Source organism: Fukomys damarensis, unplaced genomic scaffold (genome assembly GCF_012274545.1).
Source record: "Fukomys damarensis isolate Sample0158 unplaced genomic scaffold, DMR_v1.0_HiC HiC_scaffold_31, whole genome shotgun sequence".
In the NCBI taxonomy this organism is placed as follows: Eukaryota; Metazoa; Chordata; class Mammalia; order Rodentia; family Bathyergidae; genus Fukomys; species Fukomys damarensis.
This window is the reverse complement of record NW_022900943.1, coordinates 23,845,155-23,868,735: the sequence shown is the minus strand read 5'-3', so window position 1 is coordinate 23,868,735 and position 23,581 is coordinate 23,845,155. Positions and strand designations below refer to the sequence as shown.

Genomic DNA, 23,581 nt, shown 5'->3' with positions numbered 1-23,581 from the left:
CAAAAGATATTACACACACACACACACACACACACACACATTTATTCACCTGAGTAACTATAGGATGCTTAGATATTTGTTTAATACCTAAACTTCTAATTTCAGGTTATGGAAGCGATTTTTAGTTCCAAATTTGTCCTCTCCCTTCCCTTCTTTCTCTTTCCTTCTCCCTTCCTCCCTCCCTCCCTCTCCCTCCCTCTCCCTCTTTCTTCCTTTCTTTCTTTTTTCTTTCTTTCTTTCCTTTCCCATTCTTTCTTTTCTCCCTTCCTTTCTTTCTTCAAATAGGGGAGGTTTAAAGAGGTGAAGTGTTTGCTTTAGTGTCTTGTACCTAGTTGTTAACAGGTTCTGGAGTGCTGGGGACTCTTTGTAGAGAGTCTTTCTAGGACCTTCTTGTCCCCAAAAAGAACTGGACAAAACAAGTTCAAAAGGCAGTGAGGTTTTACATTTATTGAAAGTAGGGGAGAAAAGCATCCTCTGAAAAGTGAGTACAGGCAAATTAAAAGTAGTAGAAGAAGCGCATTCTACAAGGTGGGAGTAGACTGTGGTGAAAGAGAGAGCACAGGGGCCAAGAGCTTAATGGTCACCGCCTTTTGTGTCTCCCCCGACTCAGGCTGACATCGAGTCTATGCAGTCCCGTTAAAATCCTGCTTGGATTCTCTGGAGAAGAATTGAAGGCAGCACTTTCTGTTCGGAACTGTTTTTCTGTGTACGTCCTGCATACTCACTTGCCCAGCCGACTGACCACACCCTAATCTCCTGCCTCATTGTCAGTAACAAAGTCAGGATGAGAACCCACATTTTCTGACTGCTGGTCTCCATATTCCTTCTACCGAATCGTTCATTCATGCAGCTATTTATTGTGTACCTTTTATAAATCAGATGCTGCCCTTGTGCTTCAATATCAAAGACACGGTAGAAACCATCTGTGGCTCTTACAGAGCACAGAACATTATAGACAAAACTGGAGAGGTTTGTGGATGGAAGGTCAGGGCTCTCAGAATGCGCCTGAGAAGGTAGCCTGCCTTACCCAAGGAGGAAATGCCACTGAAACCAAGATGGAGCCAGAAGAAGACAGCCAAACAATAAGCACAAATATCTCAAGTAAAGTCTTCAAAGCTAGAGAAGCTTAAATGCTCAGAGGAAAAAACAGATACAAATGATATTAGTTATAATAATAAAAATAAAATAAGCATAGTTAATATCATTTAATACTTAATATGCGCCTTACCCTGTTCTAAATGCTTTATTATTTTGTTTCACTTACTTAAAGTGGTAATTATTCTCACCACTTTATAGATCAGGAAAGAAACAGAAGGAGACATTTCTAAACATAAATATGTCATAGATATACAGTGATACCTCGGTAACAAATTTAATTTTTCTCATAATTTTGGTTGCAAACTGAATTGGAAGCAAACCAAATTAAATGCAGTGGTTAGGTTTGATGCTGACCTTATGGGGAAGTTTGATTTAATTCTCATTCAACTCTGTTTACAACCAGAATTGTGGAAAGAATTAAGTTGGTGAATCGAGGTTCCACTGTGTTTTGTTTCCATATGACATACAGAGTAAAATTTTTGATTTATACAAAGAAATGTATAACATTTTTTATTTCTGTAAATCCATGGTAGTCTCAATTTGTTCTTAATTTTTCTTGGTTTTATTGCAATCAGAATGAATAATTCTCTTCTATCAGAAAAGTGATGTATGTGAATGATGGTAATAATGGCCTCAGGGTCAGTGAGACAACTAGGAATGTCAGGGACCATGGGGAAGTGGGTAGCAGCCTCTTCAGGCCTCCTGCCAACTCTGTGGGAAATTTAGTCCCATTGTTGCCAGATCCTCCAAGGTTTCAACTGAAACAAAAATTTCCAAGTTTTTATTTGAAATTTCCCAAGTTTGAAATCTGGCTCAACTTTAAAATATATTATCTAGGCCAGATAAAACATGGCTCTGGCTTGCGTTAAGGCCAAAATAGAGGATAGACATGTGAAATGTGGCTTAGGGAGGAGTCAAGGGTTAAACTGCAGAAGCTGCTGGAAACCATGGGCTGTAATCTAGTGATGGAGAATATTTTGTGAAGAATTCAAGTTGGGACACAAAGGGTCACATTTGCCACGGGTCAAAGTGATTACCTTGTTACTGCAGGGCTCTGACAACTTTTAAATAGAGCATTGCTCAGCTCTGAGGAGTCCCTGACAGAGCCTCTCATTTGATCTCACTTTTATCTCTTTTAAAGACCAAATGTGCTTTTCTTAGTTCCCTAGCTCTTCACTTTTACCTCAGCAAATCTTCACTTTGCTGCATGTCCCATGCCTGACATCATGTTTATATGCCCTTTCTTTCTCCTTCTCTGGGAAGATACCTTGTAACCTTTCTCATCTCCTCAGGGGCAATAAATCAGCATTAACAATGATGTGAACAAGGTTTTCCCAACCTGACAACAGGAAGGAACTCCAGGTTGTACCATCTTGCTAAGGAACAGCTCTCCAGACTTAATCCTCAGCCCCAGAGATGAGGCCTCTGAGATACCCCAAAGATGGCTGTGGAGAAGAACAGGTTTGAGAGGGGGAGAAAAGCAAGTGTCAGGCTCACCTGCCCTGCAGGAGGTGCAGTTGAAAGGCCCACTTCCTCGGCATCCTTGGCAAGTGTGGTGGCACGGACGGCATTGGTTCTTAAATTCAAACTTCCATGAGGGACAGTTCAAAACACATCTGCCATCATCCAAAACCCTAGGCGAAAATCAGTCTTTCAGAATTCATCAGGGTGACTTCCAGAATGGACGTAAGTATCAGAACATGTGGTATTCATGTTTTGCTGTACAGATCTGATTTCATTTTTCCAGAAGTAAAAGGGTTGCCTGGGACTGATCATCTCAGAACATGTGAAATATTAGTCACGTTCCCATCCCTGGCCCAAGACTGTGATCCAACAGCAGGCATGCCAGAGACTGGCTGGGGATTCAATCCTGTGTCTGTTTCCAAATAAGCTAACTGGTGCCCACAGGGATTAAACCCATTGTAGGTTCCAGCCAAATCCAGCCAATAGTCAAGGCAGGGTCCTGAACTTTCAAGAGGCTTAATAGGCTGCTGAATCCAGATAGTTTGGAAAAATACTCTCACTTAATTATCAGCTTGCCCACCTTGGAAAGGAAGACATCAACTCTGAGGCTCTTGAAGGGTAGAACGAAGCACTGTTTTGCAGCTTCGGTGCTACTTAGGAATTCAGTCTTTGTATATTGCAAATAATCAATGAGCTCTGATTTTCAATATCATTCTTTGCAAGTATTTCCTTCTGTATGGGTTACCACAGACTCTTTTTTGTTAACCAAGCTTGCAAACACTTACAAGGGCATTGGAGATAAGTCAATATGTGAGTTTCTAAAAACTTTGGTTTTATATTAATATAATATGTCATAATGTCATTGTTAATATTTTCATGTTTTTGCTTCATTTTTCCTTGCAAAGTAATCATAAGAGTTAATGTGTTTAAGGGCTGAGGATTGAGCTCAGTGGCACCATGCCTGCCTTCCTAGTAAAAGGTCCTGAGTTCGATTCCTGATATATAAAAAAAAAAGAGTAAAGGTGTTTAAATAAATTGCATCCAAGAATTTTCTACTCTGAAAAATACACAAAATGTATTAATCAAATAAATGCAAGGGAGTGTGGGGGCTGCTCCTCCTTTGGAGTTTCTGACTTAATAGTTTGCAGGACTGAAAGGGAACTGAGAATTTGCATTTCTGACAACTTCACAGGTGTAGCTGACACTACTCGGCCAGAGAACACGTTTTTGGTTTGTGTTTTTTTATTTGTTTTTGAATAACATTATTAATTGTCCACATTAATGGAGCACAGTGCGATATTTCAACACATGCATACAGCACATACTGATCAAATTGGGGCAATTATCATTTTCCACTTATCATTTCTTTATGTCTGGAGACTTCAGTCCCTCTCTTCTAGATCTTCATCAAGTGCATTAAGTTATTGTGAACTATAGTCACATCACAGTGCTGCTGAATGTTGGAATATATTTCTTCTGTGTTTGGTACCTGTTAGCAAACTTTTCTCTCTTCCCCTTCCCTTCTCACCTTCCTCAGTCTCTGTCGAAGCACTATTCTATATTCAGATCAACTTTTTCTTTTAAGCTTCCACAAATGTTCAAGAATGTGTAGGATTTGTCTTTCTGTGTCTGGCTTATTTCACTTAACAAAATGTCTTCCCGTCCACTCATTCTATTGTAAACGATGAATTTCATTGTTCTTCATGGCTGGACAACACTCCACTGTGTGTGTGTGTCTCTGTGTACACACATAACATTTTCCTTATCCATTCACCTGTTGATGGGCACCTAGATTGATCCCATACCTTGACTATCATCAACAGTGACCCTGTAATCAAGGATCTGCAGGTATCTCTCTGGTGTGCTTTCATTACCTTTGGATATATACCCAGAATTGGGATGGCTGTGCCATACGGAAGGTGCATGTGAAGAACGCCTGCTGAATGACAATCTGCATTATGTGGAACTTGCTAAGTAAATCCCAAGTAATATATGTGATGCTAAATTAGTGTCTGTCAGAGTTTCCATAGTCTCTTAGAGTTACTGTTGCTATTGTCTGGCTGACTGAGCACACAGTGGCACACATGTCCTTGAGAGCATAATATTCCCACCGAGCCGGGGAGCTAATGGCCCTGCAAATGGAAGGGTGGGCTTTTTCTCTCTCTCTACTGCTTCTTTCCACTCAGGCCCAACAATACACAAAAGGCCGGGTATAGACCTGGAGCACATGTTCCTGGGTCGGCACAGGCTTGTCTAAACCTGTTTCTGAGCTGGAGCCAACCCTGCTTAATCTGGAAGGTGGGCCATTTCAATGTTAAGTGTTTGGAGAAAAGCGGAGTGCTGTAGGGGCATCCTAAATAGTAAATCACATGCACTTCTCCATCTGGGTCATTCCCACATCCTGAAAGTCTTTGTCATTTGCATCAGTTTGGAAAAGGAAAGGAACTCAAGCCAACAACTTCACACACAAGGCCAACTTATTGTGGGATCTAGATGTAGCACAACAGAGCAAACAGTTCGTTTGGCCTCCTGCAAAGCACAGGGTCCCAGACCTAGACAGACGCTCACATGCCTGGCTGCCCCCGTCAAAGGCAGATTTGTGTGAGGGCCCCTGCAGCATGATGTGAATGGGTTCCTGGTCTCCCAGCTTAGATTTTTAGCTTTGGCACCATTGCCAATGGGGAATATCTCAGCCTGGTTTCCGAGTTGGGAAATTTTTCAAGAAATAGCTTGGAGAAAGGTGAATTTTAAAAACAACAACAAAACTCCAAAACTTCCCTGTACAAAAGAGCTGGATTTGAAATGAGGAAACTGCTGTGTTCTCCAGAAAAGAAGAAAGGGATGAGTTCACTCCAGGGGCCTATTTCTTGTGAAATTTGGTTGAGGCCGAATTGGTTTGGGGAAACTGTTTCTCTTGGGAGTGGTAACCTAATACTCTCAGTGGGAATCATTCATGCCCTTCCAAACACAGGGAAGGAGGTGGGGGGCAAAACGTTTCCAAGTTTATTTAGAAAGGGGCCGCCTTTCCTAATTGATTTTAAGAAAGTATCGAACATGTAATTGTGTTTTATATTACTTCCCTGCTCCTGCAGCCTAAGGGAAAGCTTTTGTGATGTGTCCCCTTTTGTTAGTATGAGTCTCTCTGAAAAGACACAGGAAAAACAAGCACACCAAGGGAAGGCAGTGAATTATATCATGCCCCTTCGCACTCTGGCCCTCTCAAGAAAAATAAAGAACTTTGAAGATAAGTCCTGTTTCAAATGGTCACAGTTTTCTACAGGCAACAACAGATTCTCCCAGTGGAGGAAAATAGATACTTTGCTCCATGAAAGTGGAAAGTGGGGCTGATGAAAATATTCTTTAAAATGTCAAGGTATCTTTGGGACCACCGACATCCAGTTCATGGATGCCTGGGACCCTAGCCAAGCTGTCTGTATGGAAGAGCGTCTCCTCTCTGCTCATGCTGGCTCTTGACCTTTTCATAGGTGGGGATGAGTCCTAGGCTCAAAGCGAAGAAGGCAGTACAACCAAGTGGTAAGCAGCTGGGAAGATATAATCTCAATACTGTCTTTCAGTATTCTAGAAGCCCCTAGGGTGTGTGTGTGTGTGTGCGTGTGTGTGTGTGTGTGTGTGTGTGTGTGTGTGTGTCATGAACTGTAATGGAAGAGAGCGAATTAGAGTTAGCTGGTCCTCTGTGCTGACAGTTGTCACTACCCAGTTAGAATAATCACAAGAACACTTAATGCAACTTCTTGGTGCTTAATGTTCTAACAGAATGAAGCCTGGTAAAAAGTCTTATTTTCTCTGCATTCATTGAAGCGGATTAAATAAAATGTTGAAGCCTAGGTAACAACAAAGGTGACTTCTAAATGCTTTTAATTAGTTTATCACTTCATGTCTCCTTCAGGACAGGGGTGGAAAATGAGCTCAGGCAATGAAGGCCACAGCATTTCAGAGCTTTGGATGTTAAATGCATTCCCTCCCTCCAACTTTTCAATTGTCTTTGAGGAGCGAAATCCAAAGGTTTAGAGGAATCTCAGGGGAAATTACAGGATGCAGAGATTACTCCCCAAAAGTTGATTTCCTATAAAACAACTTCAGGAACAAATTCTCTTATTTAAAAAAAAATGTATTATGGAAAAATTTAAACATATACACAACAGTAAACAAATATGGTCATATAACAAACATATATAAAAGACTTAAAACTGCCCCCCACCCCATGTATTCATCATTCAATATTAACAATTATGAGCCTCTGGCTAACCTTGTTTCATCAGACCTTCTCACCAGTTTACTGCCATCCCACAGAATTTTGCAGCAAACCTGCAAGATAAATATTGATATTCCTCTCCCAGATGACAGCCCTTTGAAGATTATTTTACCAGGACCTGAGCTATCCAAAGTCTTAAGAACAAGAAGAAACTGAGTGAGACCAAGTATCCTGGTTATTTTGTGTGTCTCCTCGTCCGCCCAGCACAGATTCATTTTTCACCATTGTCTGTGCTGTTGTTTGCTATGTCCTTCAAGTGAACTCACTGCACATTACATCTGGAGCTCACTTGTTTCCCATTGGCCTCCAGAGAGTTTCAGAAAAGAGGAAACATCATTTGGAGTTCTGAATGCAGGTAGAAAGAGATCAGCCATATTTATTAGCTCCTTGAAAGCTGCTTCCTACTTCTACACTAGGGTAGAAGCTGTTTGTTCAATAGCTCCCACTTCTACTAGGCGTCTTCTTTTCCATGGGTTGATCTCTTGCTTCAGAAGCAGGGTTAAAGTTTCCCCATAATTTCTATTCTTTTTATTTTCCACACTTATGTAAATATTTTCATTACAAATCAATACATGCTTATGTTGTTTTTTGTTTTTTGTTTTTTTTTGGTACCAGGGATTGAACTCGGGTCTTTGTGCTTGCATGGCAGGCCACCAAACCTCTGAGCTAAATCCCCGGCCCTACAAATCAATATATGCTTATGATAAGAAGAAAATATAAATTCAAGCATTTTAGAAACACCTCTTCCCCGGGCCTAACCATATTTCTCAATTGATGTGGATTATTCTTTATTAGTATATGCTTGTAGTATATGACATTCACATTCTTCTTAGAGTTAGGTACGTATGTTTAATAGATCTTCATTCTTTTTATTGCTCTTCCCCGCCCCACACATCTCTCTCCTCCCATCTGTGGATCTCCCTTCCCCATTGTCATTACTATTGTTATTATTTTTTTTTTTTAGTTCATGTTTGAGACATATAATGAATGTTGGTAGTTGGTACAGATATATGATTATATATTTTACCAAATTCAATAGAACACATTAATACAGGAGAGTAGAAGGACAGACATGCCATAGTCCTGCTCACAAGGATAGGCTCAAGGAAGAAGGAAGGTAAGATGGCTACTCTGAAGCAGAGGGAATGTCCATTCTAGAAATGCCAAGCTCTCATCACTGCAGCCGTCCCATCTCACTGGTCTGGGGGGAGATCTGCTTCCTACCTGATTAGTTAAGCAGTGATGGGTCCATTCATTCAAACACAGTGCAGCCAACAAATTTTAAGCAGCAGACCTCCCACCAGGAATGCCCTGTGGATTAGCAGAGTTGCTTACTCTACGCACAAGCATTCTATTCCTATCTTCACTCAATAGTTGAATATTTATTGAATATCTACGGCTTTCCCTAGCACTGTGGTATGTACAGGAGATACAAAGTTGAGCATCTCATGAGCAATTTCATGAAGAAAGGTACTTGTAAGCAAATGTCTTTGAAGGCTATTGGCGCTCTGGGGAAAGCTTATATGGAGCAAAAGGGCATAAAGAGAGAAGGTCAGTTGTACTGGGAGGAGGTCAGAAATGGCTTCATAGGAAAGTTGACCCTTAAATTGACTCGAGAAATGAGTACGCATTTTGCCCAGCAGATGAAAGTGATGGTTGAGAGATGGGTGTGCAGGATGGAATGAAATTCCAGGTATCAAAAGGAGCATCAAAAGCACTATCTTCATTGATGAGAAAGCCCTCCCAGTGTCCAGGAGACTGGTCCTGGTAGAAGGTACTCAGCATCACGGGGAGAAGATGCAACAGAGGTGGGCAGTGGCTAGACCAAGGAGAATTTCTGTCATGGGAATGCTGTTTCCGGCAGGCCCTGGCAGGGTGCTGAGGTGGTTAGCACCTCCCCTCTCCTCCTGTAACCCATGACTCCCACCCTAGAGAGACAGAGCGGCTACTCACCTTGTGGTGAAGCAGCTGGTGCAGTCTTCCTGGGTTGGCCCCCAGCACTTGGCACATGATGCATCACAGACTTGGCAGTGGCCATGCTCATCCGTGTATTCTCCTGGGGAACAAAATCTAGTTGTTTACTTCATTTCTACAGCCTGAGCTGTCAGTCTGAAAGCAGCCAGATATTTCTATGCCTGCCTGAACCAATAGAGAGAGCACAGAGGCAGAAAACAGGCCCTGAATACCCCAGTGACCAGTCCTAAACCCTAACTCTATCATAACAACTGCGGGGCCCCAGAAGTTGCAACCTTCTAGAATTATGAGGCAATGACATGATTTTGGACCTAGTCAACAGGTGTTTCAGATTATATAAGTAGGGGAGGCCAAAGGGGCTTCCCACAGGACCTCTTTACTTGCTTCTTACTGACTTCCTCATTAAAAGCTGAGGCTGTTGACCTACAGTGACCATTACAGTCATGATTCAAGTCAAGGTGTGAGCAAGACTCACTCATACCTTGTGTAAACATGCCGGAGGAGGGGGAACTATGGTTACTGGGCAAGAATGGGAGTTGAAAGCTGGGTGTCGTGGCACACGCTTGTAATCCCAGCACTCAGGAGGCTGAGGCAGGAGGATTGCTGTGAGTTCGAGACCAGCCTAGGGTACGTAGTGAGTTCCAGGTCAGTGTCAACTACATAGTGAGACCCTGTCTCAAAAAACCAAACATAAAAAAAAAAAAAAAAAAGAATGGGAGTTGAGTCTTGGCCCATATTTGGCAGATGTGAGTTACATTTTATCTTACAAGAGTAACAGTGAAGAAATAGCCAGCTAATTCTTCCTTATCTGGAAAGTTTATCTTTCCCGGGGAAAAACACATATGAAGTGTTGCTGAAAAAAGTTAAGTCCAACTTCACAGATGTCTTTTGAACATTTAGGAAATTACTCCCATGGCAAAGGTGGAGGACAGAGGTCAACTTCATTGAAGGTGTGAATCCAAAGGCAAGACTCTACTCACTGAAACCAACCCTTCTGTCCACACTACGTTCATTCTTTCCTGCCTTTGTCCGAAAAGAAATCAACAAGTTTCTTCAGCCAAATCCTGGAAGCCAGTTTTCTTGATTTGCAAACAGATCACGCTCAGAAAATATAGTTTTGGATTTTAATAGTCATAAACTTCCCTCAACCCCACACTACCCCCAACTATGACAGCCCTGTAAACATCTGAACATTGTCCCTCTGAGATCCAGCTGGTGTGATGAGGTAGGATGACCCACCCATGGCTTACTCAAGCTGTCTCACTGATACTATATGAGTTACTGCCTGATTTGTTGTGGTTGCATTGAGAAAAGCACTGGAAACGTGAACTTGACTGGTGAGGGATAAAGGGAAACCCATCCCCTTGCTTTTGCCTCATAGCTGTACTATGGGTTCACCATTAGGAAAGGTGAATCACACACACATCAATCTTCCATTTGCTAGAACTGAACAACAAAGATACAAATGAAGAGATTGGTAGAGCTTGCTCATGCCCAGCAGAAGAGCCTTTCATGTAAAGCTTGTAAAGTTATTCTATGAATTCTGCTAACTGAAGGGGAAAGAGACATATTCACAATAAGCAAACACCTACCAGTAGCATATCTTACACCCTTTGGACTTGGTCTCCTAAGTTTTCTAATTGTTACCAAAGTGCAACATGGACCATGAATCTAATATATGACTTTTAGAATGAGATTGTGGTTCTTAGCTTAGTAGTGGAGACTTAGGTCCCAAAGAGCACATATTCATCAAAGACAAAGAATGCAAGTACGAGGGATGGTTACTGTCTGAATGGTCAAGTGGCAGCTGAGGACAGCCTCTGTTCATCGCACCATGTATGTATTATGTTACTGCTGCCTCTGCCTCTTTTGGGGACATTGTTCATTAACTCACATGAAGATTGCTGAATGGACTAGTAATTTTGGCAATCAGCTGTTGCAAGGCAGAAGAAAATGGTGACTCTGTCTAGTAAGACTGATGATTTCAAGTTTAGACTGTCACAATATAAGAATCTTATATGTGCAGCCTTCTTTTTATTTGTTCAGGCTTCCCCACTCAACTTATTGCCCCTACTATTATCTTTTACATTGTTTTTATAGGAGGCAAGACCAGTTCAGTACATGATTATTAGTCCAGGCACCAGAAAATGAAGAGGAGAGGATCCTGGGCAGTCCAAGTAGGGAGAAATAAACCTTGCCTACAAGGACCACCACAAAATATTTATTTGTACTGTTGAATGTATTTATGTGTCTTTCAAAATTTTCATGCTGAGTGGGGCAGGAGTAGGAGAAAGTCACAGAGACTTCAAAACCAAAAGAAAGTGTATTGTAGAGAAAAATAGGCTGATAGCATAGCTTCCCATTCATTAATGTGTTCATTCCATGGATGTTCTTTGAACATTTACATACATGCCAAACACTAGGTGAGATTTACAGACACATGAATTAGGTTTTCAGAGGTTTGTGAGAAGAATGGCTTTAAAGAAATAGGTATATTTCACTTAGGAGTATATCCTCAATATGTATCCATTTTCCTATGAATGAATCTAATTTCTCATTCTTTATGGCTGAGTAGTATTCCATTTTATAGAAAAACCACATCTTCTTTATCCAGTCTCCCACTGATGGGCAAATGGGATGTTTCCAAGTTCTAGCTATTACAAACTGTGCTGCTATAAAAATAGGTGTGCATATATCATTGTGATACGATTCTTCTAATTCTTTTGGAAAAGTACATAGCAGAGGGATGGCTGGGTCAAATGGAACCTCTAGTCCCAGCTCTTTGAGGTATCTCCATATTGATTTGCATAATGGTTGCACTAGTCTGCACTTCCACCAACAATGGAGAAAAGTTCCTTTCTCCTCACAACCCCACCAACATTTGTTATTGTGTGATTTCATGATTGCAGCCATTCTTTGCGGGGTGGGGTGGAATCTCAGTGTTGTTTTCATCTGCATCTCTCGAATGACCAGTGATGTGGAACATTTTTTCATATATTTACTTGCTGCTTTTACTTCTTTGTCTGAGAAATGTCTGTTCATTACAGATGTACCTTTTTGAATTGGGTCTTTATATTTGGGGGGGCTGATTGTTTTGAATTCTTTATATATTCTAGATAACAGTCCTTTGTCTGAGGAGCAGCTAGTAAAAATTTTTTCCCACATTGTAGGTTGTCTCTTAGTTTTGTTGATGGTTTCTTTTGCATTGCAGAAACTTTTTAGTAAGATGAGATCCCAGTTGTTGATTCTTTCTGCTAGTTCCTGTGCAACTGAGAATTTGTTCATAAAGTCTTTTCCTATGCCAATGTCTTCCAGAGTTCTGCCTAACTTATCTTTCAGCAAGTTTAGTGTTTCTGTGATCTTTAATCCACTTGGATTTTAATTTAGTGCATGGTGAAAGTAAGGGTCTAGTTTTACTCTTGGCAGGTTGAGACCCAGTTTTTCCAACACCATTTATTAAAGAGGCTATCTTTCCTTCAGTGGGGACGGTCAGCTCCTTTGTCAAAGATGATGTAGCTGAGTACACCGGGAGTTGTTTTTGCATCTTCCAATCTGTTCCACTGATACTCAGGTCTGTTTCTTTGCCAGTAACATGCTATTTTTATCACAGTGGCTTTGTAGTATAATTTCAAATTGGGAATTGCTATACCCACTGCCATGTCTCTATAAATAAGTCACACATGTATAAATACCGAATAGTTTCTCTGGTGTGAATAAACTATAATAGCACATAAGATCCTAATGAGATAATTGACAATGTGAAATAATAAGAAAAGGGCTAAAGGTGTAGGGACATGGGAAAGGTGGAGAAAAGTAATAAGGGAAAGGAAAAAAATATGAGAAAATGAAAAAATGGAAATAAAATGTTGGTAAATGGGGAGGGGAGGAGGGGGTGAAGGGAGGGCAGGGACAAGGGGAAAAAATGAGAACCAAGACCTGTCATGTAAAGGTACAAGATCCCAATGACGAATATAACTGTACTGTATACTAACATGTACCAATAAACTCAATAAGGAAAAAAAATAGTTATAACCCATATGCTAGCTAGGAGCCTTCTACTTTCTTAATCTAAAGACTGACACAGAAGAGCAAGGATGTGTGCTGAACTGTGTTAGATCTTTGAAGACCTAGAATCAGAGACATTACTGTGCTTGGCATCTGTTTCCAGGTCCTGATATGGTGATTTGTTTCTTTTAACTCTTCATATTCACCCACCTTAATCCGCATCTTGTAGCAATGCTAGGATATGCTTTCAAACTAAAACCACGTTGCTTTGCTAAGTCAAAAGCTGCATAGACGGTCCCAAGAATTATTCGAAGTCTTCGTTATAATTACAGATGAGGCATTTCTAGGACAGGTAAGGGTTACTAGGATTTAAAATTCTCTCTCTCTTTTGCCTCCTCGTTGACTTCCATAAGCCAGTAGGTGGCATTCATATTGTGGCTATATATTTTTTCTATCTATCTCAATATAACAGCCTCTATTAGCTTCACAAGGGCCCTCTTTAGACGTAATGACTACTAAACATTGCCTGTCTCCAAGATCTCCAATCACATCTTTGTTAGGACCCCCATATGATTCTATATAACCGCAGGGGCTCCCTACAACTGTGTGATCACCTTTTCATTCATTTTTTAGCTGTTCCTTGAATTCTTCACTCAGCTCAGTCAGTCAACCCTCAAACTCAAGTTCCATCCATTCTTGCTCTGAAGGAGACATTTCCTTTAATTTGCTGACAGGATATCTGCATTCCTTCAACTTCCTGTTTGTCAATGTCAAAATTCCTCTCCTCATTCTCTTTGAAGGTTCACTCATCTCCACAGTCTCTGAGGAGGGTATATCCCTTCTCCTGGCCATTGTCAGCTCTCTGTCAATGGTGTTTATCTTCTTTTCTCAGGTTATTTCTTGGCCAAGTTTTCTGTCTTCAATATCTTCTTCACATCTCGCATTGATTTACAAGCTATTTCCTCTAACCTCAAATCTTTCAAAGCCCTTTCCCTCCCTGATAAGTGACTCTTAAAACTTGTTTTTCCTTCTGCTCCTTGGAAACAAAATGGAGAAAACATCATGACTCGGGAGCTTATGTAAGAGAGTCAGCGAAGGACAGCTTCTTCAGCCTGCAGGCCTCTTCATTTCAGAGTAAACTCTGGCTTACAACAGATGAGAAGACAGGGACCTGCCCCAACTCTCATAGTTATGTAGATGTCCAATTAGTTACATAAACAACTGCCCCCAGCCCTTACAGGCACAAGTTTTCCACTGCGCATTTGGAACTAAAGAAGTCAGATTCCAGGGACATTGGGGAGTTCGTTTTTTGAATCGTTGGAGCAGCAAATTCTTGTCATCTGTCTTCATTGCACAATGAAGTTGAATGTTTATGACAGGCGTGATATACAAATTTCTTAGAAAAAGTCACTTTTAGCAGACACGTCAGGAGCCAGTATTTTGTCCTTTCCTTGATCCTAACATCTTTGTCTGATATTGTTATGTTCAAACTGCCTTTCTGGTTTGATCAAAACATTTCTATTCTCCGTTTAGTTCCTTTCTTAACCTATCCTATAAGGGTTCAAAGGCCACTAAGGAAGTAGTGTCCCATGAGGAAGGAAGAACTACATCTTGAAATTTGAAGACAAGGCTTAAAAATGAATACTTGTAAGTTTAAAGAGGTACAAGTAAGTGACTTCCTGTGCTCGCACAGCCCTGATGTCACTGTACAAAGTTGTCAACAAGCCTTGAGTTATAAATAAGCCCTATGAAGTCTTGCAGAGAGGTGAATGGTATTACACCCTCCCAGGTACCCAAATGTGATTGAAGCATAATAATTCTTCGGTTGTCATGATCAGAAGAGTTTCATGCTAGGAAGCTATGCTGTGATGAAGAAATGCTCTGATGTCATATATGGAGATGTCACAGTGAAACCAATTTATACAATTAATATACTATTAATAGTGATAAGGGAAGTGCTATGCTGCCTTTTATAGCTCATGAACTATTTCATTATTGATCAGAACCAAATCTATTGTAGAATTTATACAAATAAATATGTACCTTAGCAAATTAATAAACGCAGAAGTAAATATATTGTGATGTGGGATTAATGCATCTTTTTAGCCCAGAAGAGCAACTAATGATAATTCAAGTGCTTGGTTTTTGACCTGGTTATTTCATTGAGCAGTTCTGTGTACTGAATTGTCTTGAGAACTCTTTGAGCGTCTTACTCCTGTGCCTTAGCACACAGATACCAGGAATCATAGGGTGACTTTACTGAATAATTCTATAATCATTCCATAATTCTATAATCATTCCATAAATTCTAATTAAAAATACCATCTCTTTGCAAGGATGCCAATATGTAATTCCAACTTAATATACCACTATATGAAGACAATTTTCGTGAAAAAAATCGTACATTTATTACTTTCCATCAGCTTCAATAAATGCTCAGCAACACTTTCAACTAATTATATGCTAATGAAATAAGTCAGTTTTTAAAGCCTCATTAAGCATGAAGTTTTATAGCAAGGCTCAAAATATGAGGCCATCAGCCAAGACTGCAGCATTTTAAAAGTCTATACAATCATTCAGCCTTAAAAAGGAAGGAGATTCTGACACATACTTTGACAGGGATGAACCTTGAAATAAGCCATTCAGAAAAGGACAAATATTTTATGAAGTTCCCTAGAGTAGTAGAAGTCATAAGAACAAAGAAGAATGGTGGTTTTCAGGGACCAGAGAAAGGGGGAAGTGGGGAATTATTGTTTTATGGGTATAGAACTTCAGTTGGGAAAGATGAAAATGTTCTAGAGACACATAATGGTGATGGCTGCGTAACAGTGTAAATGTATTTAATGCCAATAAACTGCATGCACAAGACAGTTAAATGACAAATTTTATACTATATATATTTTACCATAATTTTAAAAAGCCTATCCACTGAATCTGTTCCTTAACAGGAAAATACTTAGTAGTAACCAAAAAACTCAGAATTATCTGCTTCTGGGGATGGGTACAAGAGCATCAGTCTTTCTGGGGTGCCAGTCAGTTGAACTGAGGCTTGGAAGGCCTTCTGTGATAATGGGAGCAAAAGGAAAAGAAGGATGTATGGAAGATGTGGGACAGAAGGAAAACTTGTTCCCTGTCTTAGGCTCCTCAATGAGCAGAGTGAATGCAGACACAGATAGAAGGTCATCCTACATCTGTAACTTGGAAGTGTCCCGGGACCATGACTTCCCTGTCCCATTCCCATGGGTTCTTCAAGGAGACAAGACATCCTAGTCTACTGCTCTTTACTCTCAGGCATTGGCTCTCCTCAGGTACTATGTCTGCTCCTCCGCCCCCGGGGGTCGGCACTGCTACAAAAAGGATAGACTGTCAATTGTGGATTCACACACGTACAAATATTTTGTTTCCTTCAGCTTACATATTGTTCAAAGAGTAGAATTAAGAGTTGAGGCTTATTTTCCACTGTGTTTTGGGCCCTGATCACAGTCAGGGGGTTAAAAATAATGTATTCAAAGTGAAGTCTTGGCCAACCTGAATATAGCTGTGATGTAGCAACTGCACAAGAACCATTCATCGATACTTAGTATATTACAAGCACTGTACTGTGTCATCTTTTACTCACTTTTATAAGTGAGAAACTGAGGTTTAAGGGCATTCAACATGCATAAATGTATTCAACTAAGCAAGTAACTGAGTTGGGCTGTGGCCCAAGTGTGCCTGAGCTTGAGCCTGAGCTCACACTCTTCCTACGATATTTCTCTGGTACAGATTCAAATCACTTCTCATTGTTCCAAATAGCTTTGCTATTAGTAAAAACAAAGAGCTGAGTACAGACCTCACCTAAACTACTTGGTGAGATAACGGTATAATAAAAAAGAGTTCACTATGAAAATAAATGGGCATTGAGTGGGCATATTGCACAAATAAGATTTATTCAATAATTGAATTTATTAGTCTAAATTTATTTTCTCTGATAAAATGACCATCATCTATTAAAAGGTAATTTTATGTATCAAATAAACTGAATTTTACAGGCTTATTCTGCCAATTGGGTGTTAGTCTCCTAAAAGATCTCAAACATGTTTGTGAATTAATAAAATAAATTGGATAGGGCTCTGGACAGTGATTTTCTATACTGTTTAACTGTGGTCTAAAAATGAAAGAAATTGTTGCCCCCAAATAACTTATGGCCAGAATTATGGCAACAATTTTTGGATTCTCAATTTAAACAAAAGCCTATAGTATATGAAAGTTTTTGCATATCTTTTCCTTAATTAACAAGATTTGGCATTGCTTCTGGGTTAGCAAAGTCTCTCTAAGTCCAGCATGAAGATGCTAGAATTAGAAAGGCAGGGAGAGACAACTACCACATGATTTCACTTCTATGTGTGATCTAAAACAGTTGACCTTATAGGATCAGAGAGTGGAATGTTTGTTACAGGGGCTGGAGTGAGGGAGGACTAGAGATGTTGGTCAGGGGTAGAAAGTCTCAGTTTGGGAGGAACAAAAAGAGCTCTAACATACAACGTGGTGACTATAATAAATGACAATGAACAGCGTATTTGGAAATCCCCAAAAGAGTATATTTTTGAGTGTTTCACCACACACAAAAATAATAAGTATGCGAGGTAAAAATATGCTAATTAACCCAATTTAGTCTTTCTACAATGTACTCATAATTGAAAACATCATACTATACATCATAAATATTTACAATTTTTATTTGTCAATTAAGAAAAGAAAGACATCAAAGAGGTGATTGCAAGACCTCACAGACCCAAGGCAAGAAAAGGGCAGAAGTATGATTATTATCTGCAGTTAGACAAAATAAATTTACAAACCCTGTCATTAAACCATGACTGAGGAAAATTGAGGAAACATTCTTGTAAGATGAGTGCGACAGATAGAAACCCATTTGTTACCCATCTGAGTTGAGTAAAATTTCTTGAGTCTATTGAGTGGGCTGTCTGCATTTTTGTGAGTCAGAAAATTTCACTTATTTGGCTAGTGCACTCCATCTCTTAATTTACCCGAGTTTGGATTTTTATCCCCAAACACTTGCTCCATTTGTGGAACTCTTGTGGGAAACAAAGGTACAGTGTCTGATATATTAATAGTGAGGAGACAGCTAGGTTTTCATACACAGTCACAGAAGGACCTTAATTGAGAGAATAACTTATTTACCTTTTGGAAAGCAACATGGACTGCCAGACTCAGGTCATCCATGAAAGATTCTCACTGAGGAAGTGGGTGACTTGGGAGGACTTAATCTCAGAGGCTCACTGAGAGATGCAAGCTGGCAGGAAGGGGCACTGCTGAGTAGTGCTTCTGCGTTGCCCACCGTGGGAAAAAAGGTGCTAATGTGCCATCTCTGGTCTCTGGAGTGAGCCAGGTAGGAGAAACTGCCTGGGGGAGTGGAGTGGACTACAGAGCCTTCCTGACACTTCTTGAACTAGGCAAAAGTGCTAGAAGATAGGGGGTTAATTCCCTGTCTTAGTCACTTTCTTGTCCCTGGTATAAAATACTCAATACCTGTAATTTAAAGGAAGAGAGGTTTATTTTGGCTCATGGTTCCAGTACCTGGTTGGCTGCCTCCAAGGCAGGAACATGATGTCAGACAGGAATGATAGAGGGAAAGGTGCTCAATCCATGACAGCCAAGAGGCAGAGAGAGGTGAGGAGTCAGGGACAAAAATACACTCTTCCAGTTCATGTCCCCAGTGATGCACCTCCAAACAGGTCTTACCTCCTAATACACATTTAGCGATGGGACTCAACAAGATGGAGCCACTGCTGAGTACAGCGCCCCCGTGATCTAATCACCTTCCACACACATGAGAGTTTTTTAAAAAAGATCTACACCATAACCTGTTCCAGTTGCTCCCCATGCAGCTTACTAAAAGTATTTCCTGTTATCATTTTCGTCCTGAAATCCATGGGTGAGACTTGCTATCATCCACTTTCATTTCTGCGATGACTCAAAGACCCTCCCCAGCAGCTTTTATAACTTGATCTGAAACCATTCGCAGATACCAATGTGATCACCTTCCCAATTTAGCTGCTCTGTGGGAAAAACATCCTCAGTGCACCCTCCTTCTCTTCCTCTGTACAAAACACAGAAAGCACTCAGTTCACCTTTTCTCTCTTGCGCTCTCACAGCCTTTGCTTATGTCCTGCCCTCGTGTGCTCAAATATTTCAGCCTCATCTCTAGTTCAAAGAAAAGAGAGCCCCTGGGAAGAGGAAGAATTGAGTTCCAAGTCCTTGGGGCTCTTGCTGCACAGCAGCTGGTCCCTGCTGTGGTAATTGACTGTTTGTTCTTTAATTGGATTGTCATTAGCACAGTACATCCATTGGCTGTGGGTGCTGCCTTCTAAGAGCTCTGCTGGTTTGTGTAGTGACATGTTCTTAGGAACCATTGTACCCAGGAGACCACATTGTCCTGGCCACTGGGAGAGCTTTTCATTAGTCAGGCTGCCACATGTTTTGTCGGGAGTGACTTAATTGTGCTTTTCAAACAGCCTAAGTGTGTAACCATAGAAGGGAGCCCTAGTTTGCCCTGTGCTGGCTGTTTGCATAGCGAGAAGCACTATGTTGGGTAATTACATAAAATCTGGAGTCATCTTGACCTGGGGTTGATTTTTGGTTCCCTGCTCCAGCTGTCTGCAATTAATCAAGTACATATTTCCCTGACATTCCTCTTCTGTAGAATGTGGATAATAATCTCTCTCATAGGAGGTGGAGGAATTCAGATGAGAAGACAGACCTAAAGCATCTATGGCAAGGTTTTACTTATGATTATCAGGTACTTTAATTGTGTTATATCATTAAATCTCTGATAATAATGTAGGATAGCTAGGAGCTGTCAGCTTCCTTTGACCAAATGAAGAGCTCAGGCATCAGAATATTAACTCTCTGTATATCATTCAAACCCTGATCAGACTGGATTCCAAATTGTGCTTTTCTAACACCCCTGAGGGAATTTGAAAAATGGATTGGCTGTATAGGTGGGTGGCAATGATGCAACTAAAATTAATGACCCCGTGGACCAAGAACAGTGACCTCTCAAGGCAACTGAGCTACAAAATGCACCCTACACAAGTTATATTTTATCATTAGCAGCCCCTTGTGGACAGCCTCCTTGTCCCCCAGTGAAACCAACTCCTCCTAAACTTTGCTGAGGAGAATTCCAGAGCCATGGGTATGCCCTACTCAGGCACCTGAAGTTCAAGTCTGTCTGACATGGGTGCATCTCAGTTAGATGGGGCTGCTGCCCAGCATGGTCTCAGCAAGTCAGGCGCAGAACTTCGGATTGTTGGTCTCAATGTAGGGCAGTTATTGCTGATTGGTTTAGCAGAGTTCTGGGTGTGGATGACAGACTTTCTGAAGGGGGAAGACCCACCTGTGTGTGGGGGCAGCTCCAGCCAATAGGTTTGTAGCCTAGATAGAATAAAAGAGGAAAGAAGAAGGGAGGCTCACTGATTCCTGCCTATAGTGCCATGGATTGCTCCTCTCCTCTGCCAGGTCCCTCTGCCATGCTGCTCTGCTTTGGAGCCAGGTGACTATGGACTAAAACCTCTACAAACTGAGAGTTGAAATAAACCTCTTTTTGTTTTAACTTGCGAGTATCAAGTATTTTGGCCTAGGAACAAAAAAAGTACCTAAGACCCACATGGTTTGCATCTCGTCAGGGCTTCTGATAGTCCAGAGACTGTTATCTGGGACTAGAACTTCTTGGAGCTGCACTATTAAGAGAATCCCATGCCTCCTTTAAGATGCCTCTTATTGGCACTGGATATTTCGGTGGCCGTGAGCTGTCATCTCCCCAGTCAGCATAATGCTTTCCTTTGAGAGGCAGGAGACAAGTTCAATTCTTGTATCTGGAGCCAAATGTCCTACATGTGAATCCCATCCCTGCCTTGGCTAACTATGTGACCTTGCACAACTTATGCAACCTCTCTGAGTCTCAGTCAACTCCTCTGTAAATGAAGTAATGACAGCTACTGTCTTAGTTACTTTTCTCATTGCTGAGACAAAATACCCAATGCCCAAAGTTAAGGGAGGAGGGGTTTATTTGGCTCATGTGTGGAGAGGTTTCAGTCCGTAAATGGCTAGCTCCAAGGCAGGGTGACACGGCAGAGGAGAAACACCACAGAGGAGAAACAGCTCGTGGCAGGCAGAAGGTAGCAAAGCAACAAGGGACAAGACAAGCCTCTTTTTGTCCCTTGTATCGTATCCAGGCTACTGGAATTAGGGTGGTGTCCATCCAGTCGCACACCCTTAATCCTAGCACTGCACCATGAATCCATCACATGCTCTGGATTCAGCCTTCTCTGAAAAAGCCCCACCTATGATTGCATGAGGCATTCTAGGGACATCTAGACACAAGCCATAACTGCTACCTTACAAAGAGGTCAGAAGGATTAAATTAGTTAACAAGTGAAATACGCATTGAAAACTACTAGCATACTAGTAAGTACTCATTAAATATTAGCTATTACTATTCAACGAGCAAAGTCCCTAGGGTAAGCAACATGAGAGTGCAAAGATCTTTGGAAGAATTTAAATCTCAACTTGATTCCTATTGTCCAATGACACTAATTATCCTCTCTTTAACTTCATAGATCAATTGCCCCAAATTTGTAGTTTTCTGTTCATACCCTGTGTAGTATCAGGTAATGCTCTGTTTTATGCTATGGTTCATTCAGAAGTACGTGAGCAAATTAAAATACTGAAAAAATTTTTTTTTCTCCATAGCTACTCAGTGATCATTATGAGAATGGATTCCAATTTTATTACTGTCTTGCAACTCAACAGGCTTGGTCTTGTTTGATTGACAACACAGTTCTGCTTCAGAACATAACAACCCTCTGTGTTTTCACCCCCACTCTAATTGCACAATTTTAGAACTATTAACTTTCTAACAAAATTGTGTACCCTAAACGTTTTGTGATAGCAAGATAGGTCAGCTATTCCTCTATTGCCTAATATTATTCTTTTGTTGTCCTTCAAAGAACTCTTTTAGGAATAAAAGAAAATTGTGACCTTGACCTTCATTCAGCCCTCACTCCAGTGGTCAGGAATTGATTATTTGCTAATTTGTACAAACTCAATATAAACCCAAGGAATCATTTCTTTCTTTTTTGGGGGTTGGAGTACGGGGGATTGAGCTCAGATTCTTGTGCTTGCATTCAGCAGAACCACTGAGCTAAATCCCCAGCCCTCAAGGAATCATTTCTGAGACATTAATAAGAGGATTCTTGACTCATCAAAACATTTCAGAGTGATATAGCTCAATGTGCTTACCCTTTGATCTTTTCCCAATACTTTGATATCTCCTATAAGTATTCCAAATGTGTCATTTCATACATATATGCTATAGAGACCCTACTTCCACCAGTGAAGCTGTCACCGCTACCTCCCTCCATTGGGTGGGCCTTCCTAGCTCAGGCATAGAGAGAAGTCACACAGAGGCATAGAGGGAACAGATAGGGATCTTGCAAAAATACTTCTGTCTCCATCAGAAAAAAACAAAATATAATCCTGGAAAGTCTACATGAGCTTCTAGAATAATTCAGTTCATTTGATAGAAGAGGCAACTAGCTGGAAGGTAGGCGAGTTGGTATTTGAGGTGAATTAAAATGTTCCTTATTTGAGTCCACCACCTTCTCCTCACCAAGTTCACCAAACAGGCCCTCTGTGTCTCCCACACCTTCTGGAACTGGTCAAGTAGCTGTTGCCTTGGGGATAAATAGGCTGAGCCTCACTTTAAGGGGTGCTGGCTTTTAGAGCCCAGCCTGAGACTTAGATCTGCAGTTACTAGGCAATGAGTCAGGGCTGAGTGTTGAGAGCTGAGGTAGCTGCTGCTCCCTGGAAACTCAGGTCTTCAATCCACCCCTCAGGCAGAGCTGGTGAGTCAGGCCCATTTCCCCTTCCCAAATTTCCTCCGGCTGTTGTGTGACCTGCCTTGACTCCTTGCTTTCAAAGCTGCTCTTGATATTCATCATAACCAGATTTTACATGGTGTGATGGGCCTGGACCCCCAAACTCTCCAGGAGGGGCCTGATTCCTCTTCATTCTTCACAGCTGGCCAAAATATGCATGGACAGACTGTGGAAAAGCCTCCTGTGTGCTCAGGGAATTGGGCTTATGCAACCATCTAGTGTAATTTAGGTTGGAATTTTCTAAAGATGAATTTGTAAGAGGCCAATATTTCTATGGACTAAAAACAACCAACTTCCTACAGTGGTAGGAATAGTGGTGGATATTCAAATGGCCAAAACAGCAGGGACAGGAGGAAGATGGGATCGTGCTGTGAGGTTACAAATCCAGGTCTTGGGTCAAAGATAAGGGAATCTTTTTTATGAAAAGATTTCTCAATTTTTTTTTCATATTAAATCCTCAGGGCCAGCTTATAGGGATGAATATTGCTTTCACTTTAAAAAAAGGAGAAATTTAAGGAAAGTTAAGTTAATTCAATGTCCAAGATCACCGGATTAGAAATAAAAATATCTGCCATTGTCTATTTAGTGGTTATTATATGCTAAGAATTGTCTTGAGTGCCCCACGTGTATTAGCTTACATGATACTGGGGAAGGGGAGGCTGGAGTGGGAGAAGGGAAAGAAGGAAAAGGAATAAACATGACAAAAGGAAAAAAATGGAAACAAAGTCTTTGTAAATAGGGAGAGGTGCAGGGGTTGAGGGAGGGCAGGGGAATGGGGAAAAAATAAGAACCAAAACATATCATGTAAAGGTACAAATTCCCAATGATG

The 23,581-nt window shown here is 40.9% G+C and overlaps 1 protein-coding gene across 1 annotated transcript in view; it reads right to left on the bottom strand.

Moving 5' to 3' along the window:
* The window catches only part of Pcsk5 (proprotein convertase subtilisin/kexin type 5), a 410,777-nt gene that overhangs the window by 89,447 nt on the left and 297,749 nt on the right, over window positions 1-23,581 (bottom strand). The window contains exons 21-22 of the mRNA XM_033757658.1: window positions 8,789-8,891; window positions 2,596-2,732 (exon numbers count right to left, since the gene is read on the bottom strand). Coding sequence (XP_033613549.1) covers window positions 2,596-2,732; window positions 8,789-8,891 — 240 coding nt within the window. The remainder of the gene's footprint in view (window positions 1-2,595; window positions 2,733-8,788; window positions 8,892-23,581) is intronic.